Source organism: Mustela erminea, chromosome 2 (genome assembly GCF_009829155.1).
Source record: "Mustela erminea isolate mMusErm1 chromosome 2, mMusErm1.Pri, whole genome shotgun sequence".
In the NCBI taxonomy this organism is placed as follows: Eukaryota; Metazoa; Chordata; class Mammalia; order Carnivora; family Mustelidae; genus Mustela; species Mustela erminea.
Window position 1 is genome coordinate 4,533,907 of NC_045615.1, and position 17,844 is coordinate 4,551,750.

Sequence of the window (17,844 nt, forward strand, 5' to 3'; positions counted from 1 at the left end):
ACCAAGTTAACCCAGCCTCCCACCTACTTCCATATCCCCAATCCTCAATTTGTCTCTCCGGGTCCAAAGTCTCTTGAGGTCTGTCTCCCTCTCTGATTTCTTCCCATTCAGTTTTCCCTCCCTTCCCCTATTGTCCTCTGCACTATTCCTTATGTTCAGCACATGAGTAAAGCCATATGATAGTTGTCTTCTACTGATTGACTTATTTCACTCAGGATAATACTGTCCAGTTCCATCTATATCTATCTATATCTATATTTATATCTAATCTATATTATCTATCTATATCTATCGATCTATCTATATCTATCTCTACCACATCTTCCTTATCCATTCTATGCATCTGTCAACGGACATCTCCACTGTTTCCACAGCTTGGCTATTGTGGACATTGCTACTATGATACTGAGGTGAGGGTGGCCCTCTGGATCACTACCTTTGTATCTTTGGGGGGGGTAAATTCCTAGTAGTGCAATTTCTGGGTTGTAAGTAACCCTATATTTAACTTTTTGAGAAACCTCCATACTGTTTTTTTAGAGTGGCTATACCAGCTTGCATTCCCACCAACAGTGTAAAAAGGTTCCCTTTTCTCCTCACCCTCGCCAACATTTGTTGTTTCCTGTCTTGTTAATTTTAGCCATTCTGGTGTAAGGTGGTAACTCATTGTAGTTTTGATTTGTATTTCCCTGATGCCAAGTGATGTGGATTATTTTTCTTGTCTGTTGGCCATTTGGATGTCTTCTTTGGAGAAATATCTGATCATGTTTTCTGCCCATTTCTTGACTGGATTATTTGTTTTGGGGGTGTTGAGTTTGATAAGTTATTTATAGATCTTGGATACTAACCCTTTAACTGATATGTCATTTGCAAATATCTTCTCCCATCCTGTAGGATGCCTTTTAGTTTTGTTGACTGTTTTCTTGCTGTGCAGAAGCTTTTTATCTGGTGAAGTCTCAATACTTTAATTTTACTTTTGTTTCCCTTGCCTTTGGAGACATGTTTAAGAAGAAGTTGCTGTGGCCAAGGTTGAAGAGGTTGCTCCTTGTGTTCTCCTTAGGATTTTGATGGACTCCCATTTCACATTTAGATCTTTCATCCATTTTGAGTTTTTCTTTGTTCATGGTGTAAGAAAATGGTCCAGTTTGATCCTTCTGTATGTGGTTGCCCATTTTTGCCAGAACCATTTATTGAAGAGACTGTCATTTTTCCATTAGATATTCTTTTCTGCTTTGTTGAAGATTAGTTGACCACAGAGTTGAAGGTCCATTTCTGGGTTCTCTATTCTGTCCCACTGATCTATGTGTCTGTTTTTGTAGCAGTACCATACTGTCTTGATGATTACAGCTTTGTAATAGAGCCTGAGCTCCAGCATTATTATGGCATCAGCTTTGGTGTTCCTTTTCAACATTCCTCTATTTGTAGTCTTTTTCTGGTTCCACAAAAGTTTAGAATTGTTTGTTCTAGCTCTGTGAAAAATATTGATGGTATTTTGATAGAGATTGCATTGAATGTGTAGATTGCTCTGGGTAGCTTAGACATTTTAACAATATTTATTCTTCCAATCCATGAGCATGGAGTTTTTTTTCCCCATATCTTTGTGTCTCCCTTGATGTCTTTCATAAGTGTACTGTAATTTTTAGAGTACAGATCCTTTACCTCTTTAGTTAGGCTGATTCCTAGGTATCTTGTGTTTTTTGGTGCAATTATGAATGGGATAATTCCTTAATTTCTCTTTCTTCTGTCTCATTGTTAGTGTACAGAAATGCAACTAATTTTCTGTGCATTGATTTTATATCCTAACATGTTGTTGAATTCCTTTATGAGTTCTAGCAAATTTTTGGTAGAGTCTTTTGGGTTTTCCACATAGTGTATCATATCATCTGCGAAGAGTGAGAGTTTGACTTCTTGGCCAATTTGAATGCCTTTTATTTCTTTTTGTTGTCTGATTACTGAGGCTAGGACTTCTAGTACTATGTTGAACAATGGTGGTGAGAGTGGGCATCCTTGTCATGTTCCTGACCTTAGGGGAAATGCTCTGTTTTTCCCCAGTAAGAATTGTATTCCTTGTGGGCTTTTCTTAGAAGGCTTTTGTGATATTGAGGTATGCTCCCTCTGTATCTACACTGTGGAGAGTTTTAACTGTGAAAAGATTCTGTATTTTGTCAAGTGCTTTTTCGGCATCAATTGAGAGGATTATATGGTTCTTGTCCTTTCCTTTATTAACATGATGTATCATGTTGATTAATTTGCAAATGTTGAACCACTCAAGAGTGGTTCATCTCAGGAATAAATCCCACTTGGTCATGGTGAGTAATACTTTTAATGTACATTTAGATCCTACTGGTTAGTTCTTGGTGAGAATTTGGCATCCATGTTCATTAGGGATATTGGTGTGTAATATTCCTTTTTGATGGGGTTTTTGTCTGGTTTGGGGATCGAGGTAATACTGGACTTACAGAATGAGCTTAAATTTCCTTCCATTTCCATTTTTTTGAGACAGCTTCAGAAGAATAGGTATTAATTCTTCTTTAAATGTTTGGTGGAATTCTCCTGGGAAGACATTTGGCCCTGAACTCTTGTTTTGGGGTAGATTTTTTTATTATTGCTTTAATTTCCTTGCCAGTTATGGGTCTGTTCAGGTTTTCTATTTGTTCCTGGTTCAGTTTTGGTAGTTTATAAGTTTCTAGGAATACATCCATTTCTTCCAGATTGCCTAATTTGTTGGCATATATTTGCTCATAATTTGTTCTTAAAATTGTTTGTAATTCCTTGGTGTTGATCATGATCATTCCTCTTTCTTTCATGATTATATTAATTTGGGCCCTTTTTCTTTTCTATTTAATAAGTCCGGCTAGGAGTTTATCAATCTTATTAATTCTTTCAAAGATCCAGCTTCTAATTTCATTGATCTGCTTTACTCTTCTTTTCATTTCTATTTCATTGATTTATGCTCTTACCTTTATTATTATTTCTCTTCTCCTGCTAGGTTTAGGCTTTTTTTTGTTTGTTTGTTATTGTTTTTGTTTTTCTTTCTTCAGCTCCTTTAGGTGTAAGTGTAGCTTGTGTATTTGAGACTTTCTAATTTTTTTGAGAAAAGCTTGTATTATTATGTACTTCCCTCTTAAGACCACCTTTGCTGTATCCCAAAGTTTTGAACAGTGTGTTTTCATTCTCATTTGTTTCCTTGAATTTTTAAAAATTCTTTAATTTCTTTTACCTTCTTTGACTCTTTGGATTATTTGGTTTTTATTTTGTTTGCTTTGTTTTTACTTTACCTACTGGCTTTTTATCTATTTATTGGCTTTTTAGCAATATCTCTCTGCTTTAGGTTTAAGCTTTTGGTTTAGGGATTATAATATTTATTTATAGTTTTAAATATTTTTATTTATTTTATTTATTTACAGTACATGAAATACAATAATTTATTACAGTTTTACTTATTGTATCATTTTATGTAAAATGTAAAATCTTCACTATCCTATAAGTCCATTTACAACTAAACTCTTTTATATTACCTTGTCATATATATACCTCTATATACATTAGTAACTCCATAATTCATAGCAACAATTTTGGCTTTAAATGGTCATATGTATCTTAAAGAAATTCAATGAAAAATTTTTTTTTATTTACTGCATGGTTTACCATTTCCTATCCTTCTATTCTTAAAGATTCAATTTTCCATCTGCTTCCAATCCTTTCAGGCTGAAGGACTTCCTTTACCCATTTCTGGCAGAAATTTACCTTGGTTTTCTTTCATCTGAAATGATCTTTACTTTTTGTTCACTTGTGAAGATTATTTTTGCTGGGTATAAAATTATGGATTGATAGAATTTTTATTTCTTTTGGCAAAAGATGCTGACATTGTTCTTCTTTCCTTTGGCCCTTGTAGTTTATTTCTTTTTTTAAAAGATTTTATTTATTTATTTGACAGAGATCACAAGTAGGCAGAGAGTGAGATGTGGGGGGGGTGCAGGCTCCCTGCTGAGCAGAGAGCCAATGCAGGGCTCGATCCCAGGACATTGAGATCATGACCTGAGCTGAATGCAGAGGATTTAAACCACTTAGCCACCCAGGCACCCCATGACCCCTATAGTTTCTAATGAAATGTTAGTGCCAACTTGAATTTCTGTTTCCCTCTTTGTGTTATGTTATTCTCCTGCTGCTTTCAAGATTTGTCTTAGTAATTGATACTCCTCAATTTGGCAATGATAGGTATGGGTGTGATTTTTAAAATTTAATGTAATTTAATTTTTTATTGTGTTATGTTAGTCACCACAGAGTACAACATTAGTTTCTGATGTAGTGTTCCAAGATTCATTGTTTACATATAACACTCAGAGTTCCATGCAATACATGCCTTTCTTAAAACCCACCACCAGGCCCACCCATCCATCTATCCCCTCCCTTCTAAAACCCTCTGTTTCTCAGAGTCCACGGTATCTCGTGGTTCTTCTCCGCCTCTGATTTCACTTCATTTTTCCTTTCCTTCTCATAATCCATCTTATTCCTCATGTTCCACTGAAACCATATGACAATTGATTTTCTCTGCTTGACTTATTTCATTCAGCATAATTTCCTCAAGTCCCATCCATGTTGATACAAAAGTTGGATATTCATCCTTTCTGATGGCTGAGTAATATTTCATTGTGTATATGGACCACATCTTTCTTATCCATTCATCTACTGAAGGACATCTCAGCTCTTTCCACGGTTTGGCTATTGTGGGAATTGGTACTATGAACATTGGGATACATATGGCCCTTCTTTTCACTACATCTGTATCTTTGGGGCAAATACCCAATAGTGCAATTGCCAGGTCATAGGGTAGATCTATTTTTAATTTTTTGAGGAATTTCCACACTGTTTTCCAAAGTGGTTGTACCAACTTGCATTCCCACCAACAGTGTAAGAGGGTTTCCCTTTCTCCACATCCTCTCCAACATTTGCTGTTCCTTGCCTTGCTAGTTTTTGTCATTATAACTGGTGAAATATGGTATCTCAGTGTAGTTTTGATTTTAATTTCTCTGATGGCTAATGATGATGAACATTTTTTCGTGTGTTTGTTAACTATTTGTATGTCTTCTTTGGAGAAGTGTTCATGTCTTCTGTCCATTTTTTGACTTGATTATCTGTTTTTTGGGGTGTTGAGTTTGAGAAGTTCTTTATAGATCTTGGGTATCAGCCCTCTGTAGTGTAATTTGCAAACATCTTCTCCCTTTTTCAAACTTATCTTGCCTGTGTTTTACTAAACTTCTTTAAATTATAGTTTATGTCTTCCTCCAAACTGGATAAAATTTCAGTCATTACCATTTTTTTCTGCCATACACTTTCTCCTCTTGCTAGCAGTCAAATTATTAGTATTTCAGTCATTTTGATATTATCCTATATGCACCTGAAACTCTGTTCTTTTTTCTTTCTCTATCTTCTTTAGGTTGGATAATTTCTATTGATCAATCATCAAGTTTATTACTTTTTCCTTTATCAATTCCCATTTTATGTCCATGCAATGAAATTATCTATTTATGGTATTTTCAATTATAAAATTCTTAATTTGCTTTTTAAAAAAGTAATTTCTATTTTTTGTGCTGACATTTCAACTCTTTTCATGCATTTCAAGCATATTTTCTTTTACATTGTTGAGTACCTGCTTAATAAACTCATCTATTTCATCCTCTGTATTATCTTGAGGTAGATTTTTATTGATTGTCTTTTTTATTGACAATAGTTTAAATTTTCCTATTTCTTCCTATGTCTAGTAAATTTAGATTGTGTACTGAACAATTTGAATGAAATGTGGTAGAGACTTTAGATTCTGTTGTTCCTCTGAAGAGGTTTGATACTTTTATTTTATCAGGGAATTAACTTTGTTGAACTCAAATGGCAAACTCTGTCATTTGGGTGACAGCTCAAATTTCAATTCAGTTATTTTATTCTTAACAACACTTGTTTATTGAATACTTTAATGTGTGAAATATGGTCTTGAGAACTGAAAAGACACAAGTAAAAAGGAAATCAGTCCCTTCATAAAGCAGCTCACAGGTAGCCTCAAGCATAGACATGATAACATATTAGGGGAAGGCAAAGAAAAGCTGGTGGACCAATCTGGGTCTATACTCTATGTATGTTCCTTGAGCTAAGAGTCATTTTAAAGTTTAAAATATTTGGAATGAAAATAAAATCAAACTAAACAAAGAACATGTAACAATGATCATATGTGACCCACATAGCCTATAATATTTACCATTTTGATGTTTACAGAAAAAGTTTGCTGAACTCTATATTGTAGGATAAAAATGTAGTACACATGAAAATGGAGATTTTTGGAGGTATGAAATACACATATAGAAAAGAATTGAAAGGTACACCTGGAGTTAGCAAGTGTGTTTTGAGCTGGTTTTTGAAGTCCTGTAAGTTTATCATGTTGGAGGTAGGACGAAAAAGTGGCCTGGTATACTTCAAAGGGGTGAAAGAAATAATGTTAGGTTCAAGAACTCTACATAGTTTGTTATGTATCTATATATCTATTTCTGAGATACCTTGAACTCTGTGGGCTTTAACAACTATTACCCTCTAATTTATTAGAATCCTTTAGTATGTTTACTCCTACATCATTCAAGTAGTCAGTGAAATGTTAAGTCACTCTTAGATCAGGAACAACGTTACAAAACAGAGCTTTTTAAACTATATCTTTATGATTTGTCAGTTCTAAATAATTTATTATGGCTAGTTGAGCATTATTATTTTTCATCATATATTTGGTTTCAATTCTTAATATGAGTTAAACACTGTTGTCCATTCATCATCTTGGTTAGAACTTAGATTGAAAGGATCTTGCCAATGGCAAAATATTATGTGATGATAAATGTGTTAGGATTATGTAGTGTGTATGTATTTTGAGATTTCAAATAACATTAAGCATAATTTGTATTTGTCTACTAGTGCAGCATAAAAATATTAGGTCATATTAAAGTATGGAATTCCAAATGATACAATGCTCTATAAAATTTCCTAAAATTGATGTATTTTGATTTATAAAAGAAAATAAGACTATGAATTTTCACTTACAGAAAAATGGAGCAGACATTTTTCTCTATTCCTTCCACTAAGTAAAACTAAAACTTCTGGGCGTTACATATATAAAACAAGTATAAGAAGACTGAGAGATGTGGAGAAAAAGGTAGACCAGCTAGAGATTTTGTTACCCAAAGAATGACAAACACAGTGGTGAGTTTCTTGGGTTGTCATTTTGCTTCATGCACCCCAGACTAGATACTGGAGAAATCAGCAACCTGGAAATTCCCATGAACATATACAAAAAACAACCAACCAACCATACTAAAAACCTAAAAAAAATCATGCTCTATTTAGCCAAAGGACTAAGAGAGAAAAAAGCAGCTTAGAAAGACAGAAGGTTTTGAGACAATAACTGTTCTACTCTAGGGGACATGACACACACACAAAGAACCCTGTCCCCACTCCCATCCCAGCCAGAAAAGGCAGGATCAAGAGACTAAGCTTCTACCCTTGTCAGGCTATAAAGATATCCCAACTACCCTCCCTCTTCTGTGTAGTGATATCAGAGATAGCTAAATGGGAAGCCAAGACTTTTATCTTGGCTCAGTGGTAATGAAGACCCATTTTCCCCACTTAAGTGTGACTGCAGAGTATTTGTGGAACCTGATGCCATGCCCATCCAGAAAAATGGGGTATCTCTCACCTTTCCTGATGGGTTAATGTGAGAAGAGGCCGAGTAGAGAATTAGCAAGAACACCCCTTACAGTGTCAATAAATCCCTCCCCTTCTTAATCAGGATGATTTCAGCAGGAGTGAAAAGGCAGAATTTTGACCCTAACCAAGCAGTAGCAAAGAACTCCTATAGGACAAATGAAGACCCTGGATTTCTATTCCTATATGACAGTAATAAGGTGCCTCACATTAAAATGGTATAAGAGGAGATCTATAAAAACACAAGATTTAAATAAGGTCTAGGGGGTATTAATATAATATCACAATACCCAAGTTTTAATTGAAAACATTTGCCAAACCAAAAGCCAGAAATATTTCAATCTAAAAGAGAAAAAAAAAAATTAGTAGCTGCCAACACCAAAATGAAACAGATGTTTGAATTATCTGACAAAATTTTAAAGCAGCCATCACAAAAATACTTCAATGAAAAATCTCAAACATACTTGAAACAAATGAAAAAAAATAGAATGTCTCAGGAAATTAATAGAAAATCTCAAAAAATAAAGAAAATAGAAGATATAAATAAGAATCTAAAGGAAATTTTAGAACTATAAGTAAAATACATGGGGAAAAAACCTCTCAATAGATGAGCTTAAGATCAGAATGGAGAAGAGAGTAGAAATAATCAGAAATAATTGTGTAATAGAAATTACACAATCTGAATAACAAGGAAAATTTTCTGGGAAAAAAAGCACTCTCAGGAATATGTGGGAATAAAATAGAAGTTGTAAAATTGATCCCATGAGAGACTCAGAAGGAGAGGAGAGACTATGGAGCTGAAAAAGTATTCAAATGAATATTTTGATACTGAAAATTTCCAAATTTGACAAGAAAAATACTGCATACCTACACGTTCAAGAAGGTGAACACATTTGAAACAGTATAAACTCATATAATACCATTCCAAGTCTTACATATTTGATTTTATATATACAAACATATATATGAAATATATTACCCAAAGCAAACACTAAGAAATCTATACAGAGAGGTACACTGAAAAGTGTTACAGATAAATTAAAATGGATTTTAAAATGTATTTAAGCAACCCACAAGAAGGAAGGAAAAGGAAACTAAAACATGAAAAAGAAGAAACAGAAACAAAAAATTAAATAGCAGACTTAAGTCTTACTATGTTAATAATTACTTTAAATCTACATGTTCTTAATGAAAAGTGCTCTTTAGACAATGTCTTCCAGAAAATGGAAGAGGGAACACTCCCTTTCTCATTCTATAAAGCCAGCATTACTCTGATACCTAAACCAAACAAAGATACTACAAACAAAATTGAACTACAGAATATGTCCATTGTGAGTGTAAACACAAAACTTCCTAACAAAGTGTTAACAAATAAATTCAACAATGCACAAGAGTTTTACACCATAACCTATTCAACAATGCAAAAGACTGGTTCAATATTCTAAAATTAATCAATGTAATCTACCATATTAACAGTGTAAAGAAAAAAATCACATGATCATATTGATTGATGCAGAAAAAAAAAGTTTTGATAAAATTCAACGCTCATTTATTATTAGAAATTTTAGATAATTGGGACCATAATTATGGTACCCATAAGGGAATGGCCTTGACTTGATAAAGAGTATTTATAAAACCTTACAGCAAACATCATATTTATGGGTCAAAGACTGAACATATACAAATATGTGTACTCTCACCATAGCGATTCAACATATACCTGGAAGTTCTAGTCAGTGCAACTCAGGAAGAAAAAAAAAATGGAAGGCGTCGAGATTGAAAGGTAGAAGAAAAAAGTCCTTATTTGCTGATGACACAATAGTGTTTTGCTTAGAAAATTCTATGAAAGCTAACAAACAAATTAGCAAACAAACGAAAATATCTCCTAGAAAGAATAAATGGGTTCAACAAAGTCACAGAATATTTCATCATAAAAAATCAACTGTATTGCTGTACAGTCAAAATGAAGATGTGAAAACTGAAATTTAAAATACAACACCATTTGCAATTGTTCAAAAATAAATAAAAGTTACAAATATGAGAAATACATACAAACCTTGTTCTCTGAAAATGACAAAATTCTGATGAAAATCATCAAAAAGATGTAAATAGATGGGACCTAATTTGTGATAATGTACTAGAAGTAGATCTGTCATGGTAAAGAGGTTGATTCTCCAGTTGATATATAGAGTTATCACTATAGGGAGGGAGGGAGGGAGAAAGGGGGGAGGGGAGGGAGGGAGGAAGGAAGGAAGGAAGGAAGGAAGGAAGGAAGGAAAGAGGGGGAGAGAGAGAGAAAGAAAGAAAGAGAGAGAGAGAGAGAGAAAGAAAGAAAGAAAGAAAGAAAGAAAGAAAGAAAGAAAGAAAGAAAGAAAGAAAACCTCAACCTAAATCTCAAAGCTTATGCCAAATTTATACCAAAATTAACTCAAAATAGATCATGGATTTCAACATAGAACACAAAACCTTAATACTTTTAGATAAACAAGATACTATTTTCAGAATCTAGACCTAAGGCAAAAAATTCTTAGACTTGACACCAGATCATTTGGCATGAATAATGAAAGATAAAGTTGATAAACTGGTCTTCATTAAAATTGAAAGTGCTTACTCTACAAAAGTTCTGTCATGAGAATGAAAGACAAGTTACAGATTGGGAGCAGACATCTGCAAACCATAACCAACAAGGGACAATAGTCTGAAAAATAGAGAGTTCTCAAAACTCAGCCATAAAAAGTAAACAGTTCAACTGGGAAATAGGCCAAGATAGGGAGATACTTCTCACCGAAGAGAATATACGGATGACAAATAAGCTCTTGAAAAGATATATGGCATCATTAATCATTCAAGAAATGTAAATTAAAAACTGCAATGAAATATTTCATTCAATCAAAATGGCTAACACTAAAAAAAAAAAATAGTAATTACATTACCAAGTGCTGGCAAGGGATATAAAGAAACTGGATCATTAATAAATCACTGACGGGAATATAAGATGATATAGCATTCTGGAAAACAATTAAGCAATTTAAAAAAGAAACCAACATGCAGTCTCCATGAGGTAAAGCAATTGTACTACTAGGTAGTATTTCAGAAAAATGAAAACTTACATTCACACAGAAAGCTATACACAAATATTTGTAGCTCTATTCAGGATTGCCTTAAACTGGAAACAACTCAGATCTCCTTCAACAAATGAATGGTTAAACACACTAGGCTATCCATATCATGGAATGCCACTTTGCAGTGAAATGGAACAAACTGGGTGGATCACTATGACACTATGCTGAATGGGGAGAAAAAAAAAAAAACTCAAAAAATCACATACTATATAATTCCACTGATAAAACATTCTCTAAATGAAAAATTATAAATCTGGAAAACAGTATGGTTGTTTTGAATTGTTGTCAAGGATTAAGGATGTTGTTGAGGGGGGAGGGATTATAAAGAGACAGCATGAAGGAGATTCTTCTGGTAGAATCAAGATATAGAACATCTTGATTGCAGCGGTGTAACACAAATCCACACACACGATAAAATGACATGTAAACACATGCACATGCATTGTACTAGTGGGTATTTCTGGTTTTGTTATTGTACTATAATTATTTAAGATGTAGCTTCTGGGGAGACTGAGTCAAGGGTGCACAGACATCAGATTCCGCTATGTCATCTCTGTAACTACCTATGAGTCTGTACTTATTTCAAAATGAAAGTTTAAAAAATGAGATACTAGTACTTTGTATTCATGAATTGAAAAAATACAGGATCCTTTGTTTTATAAGAAAATAACGTTTTTAAATATAGTTTTTTGGGGGAAAAAAGGAAGTAATGTCCGCTATGATTCTGCCCTTGAGCTAAAATGTACATCCTGGTTGCATGCTGAACACATAACCCTGCCTACTGGGACTTAATGGGAATGAGGCAGGTTATGTTCATGGAACATGGGCATGAATGGAAATCTAGCAGTTCTGCTCTAGTTGAGCAAATTCTGATTGTTCTGCCAGCTCTTTTTGGAAGGACAAATAAGAAGGCACAGGTGGATATTTATAATTCAGATCAAATATTTCCTTGATTTTGTTTTTGCAAAAATCTATTTTTAAATACATATTTATGAGATAATTAAAGTAAGACTGTTGGATAAACAGTTATGTAGAGAGTGATGTCAATTTTAATAATGAACATAACTACATAAATGTCTGTTTGTTTTTCACATTCATATAACACAGTGTATATTTTACCTCTCAAAAGTGATTTTGAGCTCATTCCACTTAGTCAACCCAAGTAATGGTACTGATACTAGGGCTTTTTTCTACTCTGTCACCATTTCATCTCTAATAGAGTTAATATTCCACTTTTCTTCTTGCGGACTCATCAATGTTAAAATGGAATGGCTATTTTCCACATGGGGTAATTCAGATTCCAATAAGTGAATTTCACAGCACAGAACACTGTCTTCTTACTGAGCAAGAAATAGGCAACCTATTGGCAGTTGCCAAGGGATCCCTCCAGACAGCAGGACTATAAGCAATTAAACTTCTCTTCCTTAGCAACTTATAATGAAGGTGCCATTGAATGAAACGCTGACAGTCTTGGGGGAAATATAATTCCAAATCCACCCATTTCCTGGTTCTAGGAACAGGTTTGGGGCACATTAGGAAGCCTTTGATGCTAACCTACCTGCTTATGTGTTACCTCCTTGTGTGGTCACATTTACTCCAGGTAATACAATCTCCTTCTGTCACCATATTTCCTCCATCCACTTCCTTTCACCAGAGTGTTTTCCTGGTCTGACAGTGGTGTAGCCTGGCTTCTCCTTTATGTTATTGGTTTCTTATTTATAGGAAGACTGCCCTGAGGTCTTCATTTTTAGGCTTTGGAAACAAAAGCTTAGCTTTTATATTTCAAAAGCCTTGACTTTCAGGACTAATGTTTCTGTTATGAGTTTCAAAAGTCTGTTTTTCAGGATAAAATAAAATCCAATAATTTCCTCCTTTGTTCTTCTGTTCTGCTATCGCATGTACTGAGGGAGTGGAGATATACAGTCTTAGTTCTCAGTCTGAAGATACCCATAGGTTTGATACAGGAGATGTGGGAGAGAACTGATTACTCTACTGAACACTCAGAATGCCATTCCTTTACTTGTGTAGAGGATAAAACTATAAAGAATTACATGAAAATATTAACATGGGCTGTCTTTCTATGGTGAGAGTTCAGGACAATTTCATTTGTACTTTTCCATGTTTTCTAATTTTACTATTATTAACACATATTGCCTTTATCTAAATATATAGCTGTTGGGTAAATATGTGTTAGGATACATGTAGTATATGAATATATGCCTTGTACATCAAATATGTTTTGTATCTATCTATCTATCTATATATATGTATACATATTTTTTTTACCTAGGTAATGTTTTCTCTAGGTTCTTCTCAAATTGTTGCCTTGGCTAAAACTGTTAGAATATTTTTCAGTCTCTTCTAGGGTTTATCAAACCATGAAATCTGGGTAGAATTCTTTTTCATGCGAGTGGAATTGATTCTGCTTATGTGGTTTTAGTATGAGAGGAATTTGCTGATATTTGGAAGTAACCTGGAGAATTCTCTCTGCATAATTGGTTTTATTTGCTGTCTTCATAAATGAGTAAATCTCACTACCTCTCTGCCATCTTTTCCAGGGAGTTCCTAGCCTCAAATTACAGTGAAACCTACTACTCCGCAAGAGGGGAGGTGATCACCAGCTACCCTCCCACCATGGTATCTTACAGAACCCTCCTATGTCTCTTTTCTGAAATTTCCTCATGTGATCCTAAAACCCAAACTAGCTTTCTAAGAAGCTTCAGAAAATGTTATGTCAGAAATGAATCTTGTATTGAGTACTGCAGCTGAATTATCCTGGAATAGAAAACATGCCCCTACAAACTGTAAAGGAAGCTGATTACTGCCTAACAAGCAAACTGATAACTATTAATGTATTTTTCTTTACTAAACTGTATTAAACTGTACCCCAAATGGTATTAAACTTGGAGGAAGGGGAAGGCAGCATACAAAAGCAGTATAAGATACCCTGATGAGACTGTCATCAAGCTAAATGGATAAAAACCTAAAGACATGAAATAGTTTTAAAACCTCCATCTAACTGACCCTTATGTGAGTCGTATTCCCTGGCCTAGGACTTCTGAGTCACCAACATGAAGTCTTTTCAATTTCCAAATGAATTTTGTTCAATTATCATTAATATTATTCCAGTGGATACAGGTTTTACTTTTACAGTCTTCTTTCCCTTTCCAAATCATGACCTCTGTGTCCTTCTAACCAAAGATGACATTATCCTCTTTTATCAAAAGTATACTTTCTGAAACTTATTTCCTCTATGTAAGGCATGAGTCAGCTATGAAATGTAATCCTGCAATCTTTGTAAAAATAGAAATGGAAGAAAACTGAATAACGTTCTGTTATGTGAGGGAATGTTGTTGGCCTGTGAGGGTGTGAGGTTGCATGGGAAGTGCCACACATAGGCAGGATTTGAATGGATGGATATAATGGAAAAGATGATCACCCGACAGAACCTCTGTAGGCAAAACATGAAGTAGGGAGTGACAAGGATACCAACTTGACTGAAACACATCCACAGGAGAGAAAGGTTTGAGGAGGCCTGGTTGGGGAGTGAGACCTAATTCTGGCAATCATCAAAAACATTGGCATGATCTCATAGGCAACTGGAGGAAATTTATAATAACAACCCAAGAATGGTATTTGGTAGGAATTTTAGGGTGGATTAAAGGAGAAATTTATAGGGAAAATGGTCACACTTCTGAGGCTGGATTTGTCAACTAATAAGCTACTAAATTTGTGGGGGAAGAATCCATATACTGTTTAACACAATGTAATCATGCAATTAAAAGGATTCTAAAAGAGTTTCAAAATTTTACAAATGACAGGATGCAATGAATGAAAACATGAATGAGTATGTATGCAAAGTGTGACAATGAAATGCTAATATATTGTGAACATGAAATATGTATATGTTAATATTTATGTACTATGAGTATATGTATTTATTTCAATAGCCTCTTCATCTATTTTAGGATCACTGCTTTTACCAAGGATCCATCATACATGAATTTGATTCTGCTGCCAGTATCAGCACGTGTAATGGTCTGAGGTATTACACAAGTATCTCTTTTGTTTTTCACTTTCCTTAATGGATTTTCAGAGGCATTTGCTTCTCATCTTTCCAACAACCCTATAAATAAAAAAAAAAAAATAATGGGAAAAAGCTACTCTTTTTTTCGCCCTGAGTATCTGTTCTAGCCATTGTTTATATTCATTTTTGACAAAAAGATGTCTAATGCACAGCCGTAAGCAAGACACGTTTTTCAGTATATGATCAAGGGATTCAGAGTTACAAGACTGCTGGGAATCATCTAGTCTGTCCTCTCATGTTAGAGCCACTGAAATCAGAGACTTGCCTCTGAACATCCAATTTGCCGGTGATAGAATTTAAACCCAAAACCAGGCTTCCTGGCTTCTAGTCCTGTGAATTCTCACCACACATTTCATACCTTTTTAATAATCAGGAGTTAGAGTCCTTAGAAATTGCAGTTAGAAGTAAAGCCTATTTTAGTTCTCTGTAGATCTTGGACTTAAGAGTAAAGGAGGAAATGTAGGGTAGAGGATAGAAGAACAAGAAACTTCCACCTTCATATATGTACACTTTACCTGAATAGATCCCAATATATTCAAGAATAAGAAAACTTGAATGGTAAAATTTCCATATAATAGTTATTTTACTATCATATATTTTCTCTACAACTAATGCATGACGGACATAAAAAATTCACAAAATGTTTGCTAGACCTCTGAGACTTCAAAGTAAAGACTGAACTGTTAAGTTTCTGAAAATCCAGATGAGTTGACTCTTACAATATTTTTTAATTAAAGGCCTGACTGCATGCTCATGAGGACTTGGTCTCTCTATAGCTTCCATTCATAAATAGGCAAGTCAATAAAATGGAAAAGAAGAATATTGTGAGAAATAGAGATAAAATTGAATAGATTTTGAACATATATCACATTCTCATTTTCCATAGGGGATTCTTCAGGGTGTATGACCAAAGATACCTCATTGAACCAGTGAAATATTCAGATGAGGGACAACATTTGGTGTTCAGGTATAATCCAAGAATGCAGTATGCTGCCAATTATTCTTGTACAGAATTCAATTTTACCAGGACAAATGATTCAAAGGATATTAAAATCATGGAAGACCTCAAAAGAAAAGTAAGTGCTTTATTTTTAAATCACCTTAATGCTAGGGAAAATGTCTCTTATTTCTTTTTTTTTACTTCAAAACAAAAAGATGAGCCCAGTTAATGAAGAATATGTGTTACCTGAGTCTGACTCTTGTTTGAAAACTAAAATATCAAACTATTTTTTTTTAATCAACATAGAAAATGTTCATTCCCAGGGCACCTGGGTGGCTCAGTTGGTTAAGTATCTGCCTTCAGATCAGGTCATGATCCCAGAGTCCTGGCATCGACCCCTGCATCAGGGTCCTGGCTCAAGAGGGAGTCTTCCTCTTCCTCTCCCTCTGTCCCTTCCCCTGCTTGTGCTCATGCCTCTCTCTCTCAAATAAATAAATTAAATCTTAAAAAATATGAAAAAGAAAATATTCATTTTCTACAGTAACTCTGTTTGTCCAATCAATTTTAAGGAAAGGGAATATTTACAACTGTACATATAGATTTATAGCATTAGGGTTATAAGTTGTTGAAAAGAATTAAATTTACAATGTCTCGAAAACTCTCCTTTTCCCTCATCTTCACTGCCTTATTTATTTTTTTATTTTTATTTCTTTTGGTTGGGGAGGAGGTTGATGATAAGTCAGTGTCTCCTCCTTTCATCAGTCCAAATATTCTAATTGTTAATTATTAAAGATAAGTAATAGCAACTTCAATTTCTGGTGGGATGACTGCACAATGAGTGTCCTCTGTGTTTTAGGCTTTTCTGTACAACTAGTTCCTATCACCTCAAATCCACACTAGGTTTTAGCCTTTAAGATCCATGAATACCCATATTCACATATCCATGGTTCAGATTGTGTCGGAAAATTACTAGGTCCTTAACAGGTGTTTCTGATTGATTCAATCAACTAATATATAATTATTTAGTACACACACAAAACACCTTAGCTAAATCTTTGTACAATATGCCTCTGATTTATACTCAGATAATATGCATGCACCTCAATGCATAACACTAAGAGTTGAAAACAGAATTTTCCAGTATTGGTTATTTATAAAACAAAGGTCTAAAATTAGCAACTTTTATACATTTCTTTGTAAATGATACTACTGCAAGTATGAGATTGGGAGATAGGAGAGGAGTGGAAGGAATAAAGTCAGTCCTATTAACCAGTCAGTCTTATATTTTGCTTGCCGCTTAATATTTACTTTATATAGGAAAAAAAATAAAAAATATATTCATTATTCCTTATTTATAACTATTCATTTGCTTAGAGTATAACTAACACACATTGTTACATTAGTCTCAGGTATACAGAGTAATGATTCAACATCTCCATACATCATGCTACATTCAAGTGTAGCTACCATCTGTCACCATACAATGCTACCACAATGCCATTGACTCTATTTCCTATGCTATGCCTTTTATTCCATGACTTATTTATTCCATGACTAGAAGCCTGTGTCTTCCACTCCCCTTCACCCATTTTGCCCATCCTTATACCCCACCCCCGCCTGGTAACCACCAGTTTGTTCTCTGTATTTATAGGTCTGATTCTAGTTTTTGTTTGTTTATTCATTTGTTTTGAATTTTAGATTCCATATGTGTGTGAAATCATATACTATTTGTCTTCCTCAGTCTGACTTATTTCACTTACCACAACACCTTCCAGATCTACTCATACTGTTGTAAATGACAAGATTCCTTCCTTTTATATGGCTGTATAATATCCGTGTGTGTGTGTGTGTGTGTGTGTGTGTGTAATATATTTTCTTTATCCTTTCACCTACCAATAGACACTTAGGTTGCTACCTTATCTTGGTTATTATATAAATAAATATAACTTTTATTTTACCTGAAAGAC

The 17,844-nt window shown here is 34.2% G+C and overlaps 1 protein-coding gene across 1 annotated transcript in view; it reads left to right on the forward strand.

Moving 5' to 3' along the window:
- The window catches only part of ADAM7 (ADAM metallopeptidase domain 7), an 85,734-nt gene that overhangs the window by 14,593 nt on the left and 53,297 nt on the right, over window positions 1-17,844 (forward strand). The window contains exons 5-7 of the mRNA XM_032332059.1: window positions 13,409-13,487; window positions 14,819-14,895; window positions 15,824-16,013. Of these exons, the coding sequence (XP_032187950.1) occupies window positions 13,409-13,487; window positions 14,819-14,895; window positions 15,824-16,013 (346 nt within the window). The remainder of the gene's footprint in view (window positions 1-13,408; window positions 13,488-14,818; window positions 14,896-15,823; window positions 16,014-17,844) is intronic.